At 39.8% G+C, this 10,531-nt stretch overlaps 1 protein-coding gene across 1 annotated transcript; it reads left to right on the forward strand.

Moving 5' to 3' along the window:
- Window positions 1-9,850: 9,850 nt before the first annotated feature.
- LOC147887466 (transcription factor MYB101-like) lies at window positions 9,851-10,177 on the forward strand. Its single transcript, XM_087394316.1, has one exon. The coding sequence runs from the start codon at window positions 9,851-9,853 to the stop codon at window positions 10,175-10,177; it is 327 nt and encodes a 108-aa protein (XP_087250442.1).
- Window positions 10,178-10,531: the final 354 nt, after the last annotated feature.

Consider the following 10,531-nt stretch of genomic DNA (forward strand, 5'->3'; position numbering starts at 1 on the left):
TAGTGCCATCCTAAAAATTATGTAACATGCTAGAAGTTCTATATGAGGCACACATAATGAGATGCTGAATGACACTAATCTGAATTGATTCATCCATCATAAGACTAAATTAACTGGAGTTCTTCATCTTATAGAATTTGTTATAATGAATCCTCACTAATGCAATTAACAAGCATTAGACTAGCCTTGTTGTTGTGATATGGGTCATGTGTCATATATGGACACTTGGACTAGGATAAAAGTTGTAAAATAGGAGGATACTTTGTAAAATCTTTTGCAACATGATAGGATATTGCTAAACGATTAAGAGTAGCTTAGTCACCTATCTCCTTAGATGTGTTCATTCCATCCTTTACTGAGAATCTTTCTCAACTCTTTTAACCCCATATACTATACATGTATTTTACGTCTTATGTGCCTTGCTTTTGCATACTCTTTCAAAGCATTGGTACATTGCATATTCTAGAGCCTAATCTACCAAATTTATTTTTGAAGTAAAATCACATTTATAGTCATGTTGGCAACGTGGTTCTCAAAATACGCCCACTCAAATATGGTTGTCAAGCCTCATTCAAAGCTTGCATATGATGCTCCATCTCAAGATCTTTCTTAGCTGTGGGGCATCTAGGTCTACCTCAACTCATGTCTGTCCTCCTTAACTTCATACAAGACTCCATCTTTTGGCTTTGGACTTTTTCCCTTCTTAGAGTGCATAGAGAATTAACTAATTTTGTTCGGTAAACCGAGACAAATCACTACTACACACGGATCCTATTACGACGTTTACGTACCGACGTTTAGTGCGCACGGGGTGCTAAACGTCGGTATGAAAAGCACATCCCGTAAAGCGTCGCTATATAGTGACATTAAGCAAACGTCGCTATATAGTGACAATTATAAAAGTCGCTATAGAGCGACTTTTAAGTGTCGCTATATTCTCTAACTCCAACCCTCACCACTCTCTAACACTCTCTCTCTTTATACCCCCTCACCCCACTCATGCCCATGCCCTGTGTCGTCCTATCTAGGTGTCCGCCATCCCTTGGTGCTCTTGCCACTCATGCCTCATCGTATTAGGCACTTCGCTATATGGCGACATTGAGATACTATTTTATAGCGACATTTTCCAGAGATGTTTTTTACTCATATAGGCCTTAAAAGTTAGTTTTTTCCAATGATAAATTTTTTTAAATTTTCATACATTACATGTTTAATCTCATAGAGAATAAAAATACGAGAGCATGTACATGTTTGATCCTTTGAAAGAATAAAAGTACAAGAGCATGTACATCAAGTTCGAAGCTCATATATTCATGTCTATGTTTGAGACTTGGCTTCATCCTGAGCCAAGTCTAGTATGCCAAACAAGTCTATCTCCAACTCTATACTAAGTTGATCTCCTATATCATCATCGTACGTTCACTATAGACTTGATTATCTTCTTCAATAAAGTCGGGTGATTCTTGATGATTGTCACCTTCTTCCTCAATATCGTGATCTCCATCTTCCTCCCATATAATGTCATTATGCACATCTTCCTCTTGGCTCATATTGTGATCTTCATCTTCTTCTCTAAATCCATAAGGATCAATTGGATCCGGCATTGGTAGTGGCATCTCCATATCCACATGATCTCTATCTTCATATCCACATTTGTAGTGTGAAGGTATACGCACACCACCCTCCTCATCCTGTCTCAAGATTTCGTGTCGTGTATGCATGCAATATTAATCACAAACTCAAATAGCAATGACTTTTCGATGATCCATCACCATGTGCACCACCAGCGGTGGGTATTGGTTTGGGCTCCTCCCCATACATCCTCAAGTGCCGCATGACAATACGGCATTGATGTCATACTTCTCGCTTGCAATGAGTGCAATGATAATACAACCTCTCTGTAAGCCACTCTACACTCCTGAGCATTGGTGCATCATCTTACAAGGTTTCACTTGTCCCTTCCATCTACACACCTTTAAAGTCACAACACAAAATGCAAGGAAATCCATTAAGATCCAAAAAATAGCCACCCATGAGCTCCTTCCCTCTCTTCTTAGATCAGTGCCTTGAATTGACACTTTTAAGGTATAAGTGTCACTATATAGCGACACTTAGGGTAAAAGGTTGCTATATAGCCACACTTAGGGTTTAGTGTCACTATATAGCGACTTTTAGGGTAAAAGGTCACTATATAGCGACTTTTAGGGTAAAAGGTCACTATATAGCGACTTTTAGGGTTTGGGTTTAGGGTTTAGTGTCAAAGGTCGCTATATAGTGACGAAAAAGTGTCGCTAAAGCATCGCTATATAGCGACGCTGTGGATTAAAACCGAAACCCGTCAGGATGCGCGGCACTTTCTTTAGCACTCTCTAATCTCTATTGTAAGCAAAGCAATCTCTTCTCCCACCTATTTCCGACGACCTCCCACTCTATTCTCCACTCCTCACCACTACTCATCCCTCTCCTTGCTCTTGTGCTCCCCTTCCACCCTTCTCCCTCTTTGGTTTCTTGAAAGGAAGTTTTTGAAGAGGTGAGTCTCTTTGAACAATGTAGGTAGGTTTTTGTGAGATTTCGTTTTGTGAGTGCTTCTCCTTGTATTGCTAAAGCTACTTACTAGTTTTCATGCTTGATTTCAAAGGATTGAAACAAAAAACGAGATTTCAAGAAAGAAACAAGACTCCTCTCTTTTGTAGAGCCAGTCCACAAAACACCGAGCGGGACGTACTATTCCAGGTAAGTGCTTTCTCTTTTTTCCATTTGTTATTTTTTTTATTTGCATTGGCCTACACTTAGCGCCTTAAGCGCTAGCTGCAGTGATAGGTGTAGGAACCCTCCCTTCCCCTCTCTTCTCTCTTCTTTCCCTCTTCTCTCCTCTTCTCTCCTCTTCTTTCCCTCCTCTCCTTCTTCTCCTTCAATCTTTCAATCTGTTTTCCCCTCTTTTTTCCTCTTTCGTTTCCCTCTTCTTCTCCTCTTTCCCTCCCTCTTTTCCCTCTTTCATGCTCATGCTCTTATGCTCATGCATAAGCATAAGCATAAGCATGAGCATAAAAGAAGGAGACATATGCTCATGCATAAGCATGAGCATATGTCTCTTTTTCCCTCTTTCCTTTTCCTCTTCTTCTCTCTTTCTTTCCCGCTTTCCCCTTTTCCAATCTCTCTTTCCTTTCCCTCTTCTTCTCTCTTCTCCTCTTTTCCCTTCTCTTTTCCCTCTTTCATGCTCATGCTCTTATGCTCATGCATAAGCATGAGCAAATGCTTATGCATAAGACTCCTCTTATGCATAAGCATAAGCATAAGCATAAGAGAAGGAGACATATGCTCATGCTTATGCTTATGCATGAGCATAAGAGAAGGAGACATATGCTCATGCATAAGCATGAGCATATGTCTCTTTTTCCCTCTTTCCTTTCCCTTTTGTTCTCTCTTTCTTTCCCTCTTTTCCCTTTTCCAATCTCTCTTTCATTTCCCTCTTCTTCTCTCTTCTCCTCTTTCCCCCCCTCTTTTCCCTCTTTCATGCTCATGCTCTTATGCTCATGCATAAGCATAAGCATGAGCATATGCTTATGCATATGCATAAGAGGAGTCTTACGCATAAGCACAAGCATAAGCATAAGAAAAGGAGACATATGCTCATGCTTATGCTTATGCATGAGCATAAGAGAAGGAGACATATGCTCATGCATAAGCATGAGCATGTGTCTCTTTTTTCCTCTTTACTTTCCCTCCTTCTCTCTTCCTCTCTTTTTCCCCCTCTTTTCCCTCTTTCATGCTCATTCTCTTATGCTCATGCATATGCATAAACATGAGCATAATGCTTATGCTTATGCTTATGCATAAGCATAAGCATAAGAGAAAGAGACATATGCTCATGCTTATGCTTATGCATGAGCATAAGAGAAGGAGACATATGCTCATATGAGCATAAGAGAAGGAGACATATGCATGAATCTTTCAATCTCTTTCCCCCTCTTTTTCCCTCTTTCGTTTCCCTCTTCTCCTCCTCTTTCCCTCTCTCTTTTCCCTCTTTCATGCTCATGCTCTTATGCTCATGCATAAGCATAAGCATAAGCATGAGCATAAAAGAAGGAAACATATGCTCATGCATAAGCATGAGCATATGTCTCTATTTCCCTCTTTCCTTTTCCTCTTCTTCTCTCTTTCTTTCCCTCTTTCCCCTTTTCCAATCTCTCTTTCCTTTCCCTCTTCTTCTCTCTTCTCCTCTTTCCCCTCCTCTTTTCCCTGTTTCATGCTCATGCTCATAAGCATAAGCATAAGAGAAGGAAACATATGCTCATGCTTATGCTTATGCATGAGCATAAGAGAAGTAGACATATGCTCATGCATAAGCATGAGCATATGTCTCTTTTTCCCTCTTTCCTTCTTCTCTTCTTCTCTCTTTCTTTCCCTCTTTCCCCTTTTCCAATCTCTCTTTCCTTTCCCTCTTCTTTCTTTTCCAATCTCTCTTTCTTTTCCCTCTTTCTTTTCCAATCTCTCTTCCTTTTCCAATCTCTCTTTCTTTTCCCTCTTTCCTTTCCCTCTTCTTCTCTCTTTCTCCCTTCTCTTATGCTCATGCATAAGCATAAGCATGAGCATATGCTCATGCTTATGCTTATGGATGAGCATAAGAGAAGTAGACATATGCTCATGCATAAGCATGAGCATATGTCTCTTTTTCCCTCTTTCCTTTCCCTCTTCTTCTCTCTTTCTTTCCCTCTTTCTCATTTTCAATCTCACTTTTCTTTCCCTCTTTTTCCCTCTTTCAATCCTTCTTCTTTCCTCTTTCAATCCCTCTTCTTCTCTCTTTCTTTCCCTCTTTCTCATTTTCAATCTCTCTTTTCTTTCCCTCTTTTTCCCTCTTTCAATCCTTCTTCTTCTTCCCTCTTTCAATCCTTCTTCTTCTCTCTTTCAATCCCTCTTCTTCTCTCTTTTTCCCTCTTTCCTTTCCCTCTTCTTCTCTCTTTCTTTCCCTCTTTTTCCCTCTTTCCTTTCCCTCTTCTTCTCTCTTTCTCCCTTCTCTTATGCTCATGCATATGCATAAGCATGAGCATATGCTCATGCTTATGCTTATGCATGAGCATAAGACCTCTTCTTCTCTCTTTCTTTCCCTCTTTTTCCCTCTTTCCTTTCCCTCTTCTTCTCTCTTTCTCCCTTCTCTTATGCTCATGCATAAGCATAAGCATGAGCATATGCTCATGCTTATGCTTATGCATGAGCATAAGAGAAGTAGACATATGCTCATGCGTAAGCATGAGCATATGTATCTTTTTTCCTCTTTCCTTTCCCTCTTCTTCTCTCTTTCTTTCCCGCTTATGCTCATTTTCAATCTCTCTTTTCTTTCCCTCTTTTTCCCTCTTTCAATCCCTCTTTTTTCCTCTTTTAATCCTTCTTCTTCCCTCTTTTCTTTCGCTCTTTTTCCCTCTTTCCTTTCCCTCTTCTTCTCTCTTTCTTTCTCTTCTCTTTTCCCTCTTCTTCTCTCTTTTCCCTCTCTTCTTCAGAGAGAAGAAGAGAGGGAAAAGAGAGAAGAAGAGGGAAAAGAGAAGAGAAAGAAAGAGGGAAAAAGAGCGAAAGAAAAGAGGGAAGAAGAGGGAAAGGAAAGAGGGAAAAAGAGCAAAAGAAAAGAGGGAAGAAGAGGGAAAGGAAAGAGGGAAAAAGAGCGAAAGAAAAGAGGGAAGAAGAGGGAAAGGAAAGAGGAAAAAAGAGGGAAAGAAAGAGAGAAGAACAGGGAAAGGAAAGAGGGAAAAAGAGCGAAAGAAAAGAGGGAAGTGCTTATGCTTATGCTTATGCATGAGCATAAGAGAAGTAGACATATGCTTATGACAATTGTTTTATTCTTAAGTTCTAATCTAATTTTCAATTTATATGGTTCACTCTTAGAGTCAAAGCTCAAGCGTCCCATCATCAGAGGCGAGCGATCACCAGGGCCAAGGATCAGGCCAAGGAGGACCAAGGATCACAGGCCAACAAGACGAGGACGACGACGATTCAGATGAGTAGTAATAGTAGTGATAGTAGTAGCAGTTTGCATTTTCTTCGCCATGTATGTCATTTTGTATATCTGCTCGTTTGAGCTATTTTGTATCACCCTTTCGAAAGGGTAATTTTGTAACAAACACTATTGTATATGTTCGACATGTATATGCTTTTGTTGCTCAATCATTTCATTTGAGCGATTTTGTATCACCCTTTTCGCAAGGGAAATTTTGTTATTAAAAAATTCTTTTTGTAATTACAAAAAAAGAAAAGGATTAGTGGGGCTAAACAAGGCCATACCAAGCCCTGTTTAGCCCCACTAATCCTTTTTTTTATTTCGGTTAATCGTCGCTATATAGCGACGATTATCAGTGTCGCTATATAACAATGTTTAATAGCGTCACTATATAGCGACGGTTCTTTTTCGACGCTTTTAGTGACTTTTATAACGACGTTTGCGCTCATGAAAAAAAAAATTTAATATAAAAAGCGTCGGTATTTTCATCGAAAAAGGGCCTATGCCTTGTAGTGAGTTGAATAACATCCTTCGTTGAGGAAGCACCACTCTAGTCAATAAAAAATATAATCAAGTCTTCCCCTCCTTCTTTCTTCCTCTCTCCCTAGACTTTTAGCTTTCAAACTTTACATGTTGTTAAGAGGTCAAAAAGGTAGCTTTTGCTTTGAAATTTTCAAAGTATTCAAAAAGACATACATATAAGAGAAAGAACAAATGATGCTATATTCTTTTGCAAATAGGCTTGCTTGGTTTCAAAGATTCAATTCTTTACCATGAATGCCTGCGCAAATGTCCAAAGCCTGAGCAAGAGGCTAAAAAAATGCCCTCAATGTAGTAATAAATCAAAGCAACACATCCTTTCTTTATTTTGTTGATTATTATAACCAATTAGTAGACCCACAACCAGATGAGGCAACAAGCAAGCCAATGCCAAGGCAACAAGAAAATGGAATGAAACTTGTAGACCTCCTCTCCAAATTTGTGTATTTCAAACAAATAACAAAATATGAAAATAACTACTTCCATTGCTTGATGGTAGTCTACTTCTTATGCTTGATGGTAGTCTCTTTGAAACTCCCTTGAAAGGGATTTGAACATACTAGAAGTCTAGGATGAGCTCTTGGAGTGCCACAATAGTCCATAAACCATCATTGTAGCTTATTTCCCTTAGAGTTAAAGTAGTAAAAAGCTCCTAGCTTTCTTGTTTATCTCATAGCTTTGAATCATCTTGGTGCCAGGTATGACAGAGAAACTGAGCAAATCGTAACTTTGTAATCCAGGTCAAAACAACAGATCCAATTCGGATCCAAATTCATCAAAAGAGATTTAAAAACCTTGAGTTTTGTAATGAGAAATTTTTTTTGTATAAGGGGAGATCCATCTTCATGTTGCTTAGAAGAGGAGGCTTGACCTTGGTCGTTATGTTTCATCTAGTAGAGAAATATTGCCTTATGTTCCTTGGAATCTAGATCTAAAAGGAAGGGACCAAACTTGTCATGTGTTAGACATGTGCTAGCATGCACATATAACATTTATCACAACCGATAAATGATTGTGTATACCCTTTGGATGGCATGCACGGAGCTTCTCAAATCATTTAGAATATTTGAGATCGTAGATGGTCAACTTGCTACCCTTTGATGCTCTCATTGAGGCAATAAATGTCGATTATGTTAAATGATTCCTTCTTTCATTGAAGTCATTGACATGAGAAAGCTGATGAATTGACATAGACTTCTCAAACCTTGTGATTCATAATTTGCTTGAAAGGTTTTGGGTAAGGCTCTTATAGGTCTCTACAAAGCAGTGGCACCTTGTGCTGGGCTTATACTCTCCAAAAGGTAAACATGTCAAGAGGATGTCAAGCCTTATGGTAGGATGACCTTATTTGTAAGTGGCTCCCCATACTAGGGACCTCTAGAGCACCGTTATTTGGTTTATCAATTGTGTAGGAGAAAAGACAACGGGTTGAACCCAGTACAAGAAAAAGTTAAATTCCCTCATTTGTAAGTGGCTCCCCATACTACGGAAGTCTAGAGCACCTTAGCTAAGATTGTCATCTAGTTCATCAACTATGTAGGAAGAAAAACAATGGCTTGAGCCTAGCACAATGTAGACTAGAAAATGAAATTCATCTTGTATTTTCCATTGCAAATAAAGGGTTCAAATCTTGTGACAAGTTTAGTGAGATGCTAAAATAGAATTCAAAGGCACTTAAGTAATTCATCCAGTTGAGTAAGGCAGTGAGAGGTTAGGGCTACCCACTAGTCTGTATTACTGGAATCAACCCTAAGCTATGAACACACACATGGAGAGACATATTGGACGCCTATTAGCTAGCCATTCAAGAGTAGTATGGTGTAAAGGAGAACTATAGAGTCCTACTTGGAATAGTAATGGAGGTAATGGAATGATTGTCACCTTTAAACAAGAGGAGGAATGGTGGAAGAACTACAGTAGATTGTAGGCACCATTTTGGAAAACATCTCATCTATAATAGTCTAATTTATGCTCACTAGAATTCCCATGGTGCTATGAGGTATAATAGCATCTGCTAAAGGAGAGACTCAAAGCATTGCCAAGATAGGAGGTTTCTCAACACTTGAAGAGCACCAACTTGGCCAAATGCAATTTCTTTTCATGGATATTCATGTGCCATGGTTGAATATCATTGTTGAATATGAATTTGTTAAAATGCATAGTTTCCTCCTCAATGATAGTGTATGGCCATATGTTTGTGTGGCATTGCTCATGGCCAATGGCCATTTAGAAAGGCCAAAGCAACAAGTGTTTGGAAAATGCCAAATGATGGAAACACCTAAATTGTGGTGAAGGATGAGCATTTTTCTTGGGGACCTTAGGCTCCAACTTCCTCTAAAAGAAGCTCCTACTATTGGAATTATGCTAGATTCTCTTTTGGTTATTAATATCAAGAAGCTTGAATGGTTGAAGAACTTAAAGTTTGCTTACCAAGCAAGTTTTTTATTAGATCTCCATGTAGTTCCTCCACCTTTATAAAACCTAATTTTCTTCAAAGAAAAACCATGACAACAAAGAATAAAAAAGATGTAGATGTGAACCTCTCAACACCACCACTACTTGCTCTTCAACACTACACTACTATAAGGAGGCCATGTGACCCTTGTGACCTTGACAATTTTTAGCAATAATACCACTCTATGCATAGCCTACCAAAAGCCTCACTTAGCCCCCGTTTTCCCTCCTCCTTTTACTTATACATGAAGCTCTAAATTGAGATTAACTCTCAAGTGTAGGATTAGCCAATTTCTTAGAAGTAACTCAATCACCATTTTTTTAAAAGTACAAAGCCACAATGCATTATGTAGCAAAAGCTCATTGTTAATTTAATAATTTCAAAAATTGACAATGCCTATGTGGCGAACTTTTTCAAGGCCCATTAAAATCGTGGTGTTGAACCCTATGATTTTCCTATGGGCAAAACCCTTGAAATTGCCGAGGTGACACTCACACGATCTATAAAATGGGCTCGCCTAGCACCAATTGAACCCAAGAGAGCGAAGTACCTGGTTACCTGTAGAGCTTTGAGAGAGAGCGAGAGAGAGCGAGCATTCATCAGAGAAAGAACGTAGAGAGACTGAGCGAGGCGAAAGCGAGGGAGCGCTAGACGGACTCACGACTCACAAGCATAAGCAGCAAGTGCAGCCTTATTAGTAGAGCGCGCACATTACGAGTTGATAACAAGCGAGAGATTGGAAAATCACGACTCACGAGTCCGTAAAGATAGAGGGAGAGGAGAGAGAGAGACAGAGGAGGAAGGAGACGTGACAATCGAGCTAAGAGGTAGTGGAAAGGGAGAGACCGAGCAGAAGAGAGAGCGAGAGCATGGCGCGAAGAAGCCAAGGTGCGAATGGCATGAAGGGGAAGAAAAGGCCGGCGTGGAGTCGTTCGGAAGACATGCTTCTTACAGTATACGTTAGGAAGTACGGAGACGGAAATTGGAGCAACGTGAAGGAGGTTTCAGAGCTGCAAAGGTCCGGCAAGAGCTACCGTTTGCGGTGGCGCAACCAGCTGAGGCCGGGGCTGCGCAAAGGCGAGTTCTCTCCCGGAGAGCAGCTCAAAGTCATCAAGCTCTATCTGGCCGGGGGATCGAAATGGGCTCGTATGGCAAAGCAGGCAATCGATCATTTCCTCTTGATTGTCTCGTCTTAAGCTCGACTATCTGTTTTCTGTTGAAGCTGACGTAGAAGCTTGTGTTTCTGTCGAGCTCGGGTCTCTTTTTTCTATTGAAGCTGACGTAGAAGCTAACTCAGAGGCTTCTGTTTCTGTCGCGCTCGGGTGTCTGTTTTCTGTCAAAGCTACGCTAATGCATCACTATTATCGGTACACTAATTCTACTAACACACTATTCAAAATTTTTGGACTTGTGTAAAGTCCAATTTGAGAAATGGACTAAAAAACAGTCCAAAAATTTTGAATATACTAGTAATGTTGTTTTTAAACTAGATTTGCCAAATCAAAACAAAAGATTTAATGATTTTGAACTAGATTTGCCAACTCAAAACA

Source organism: Dipteris shenzhenensis, chromosome 23 (assembly GCF_047967505.1).
Source record: "Dipteris shenzhenensis isolate YYH24624 ecotype China chromosome 23, Dip_SZ_1.0, whole genome shotgun sequence".
NCBI lineage: Eukaryota > Viridiplantae > Streptophyta > Polypodiopsida > Gleicheniales > Dipteridaceae > Dipteris > Dipteris shenzhenensis.

What these genes read in the sequence shown, in the direction of transcription:
- LOC147887466 (XM_087394316.1), top strand. Translation starts at nt 9,851, where the DNA reads ATGGCGCGAAGAAGCCAAGGTGCGAATGGCATGAAGGGGAAGAAAAGG.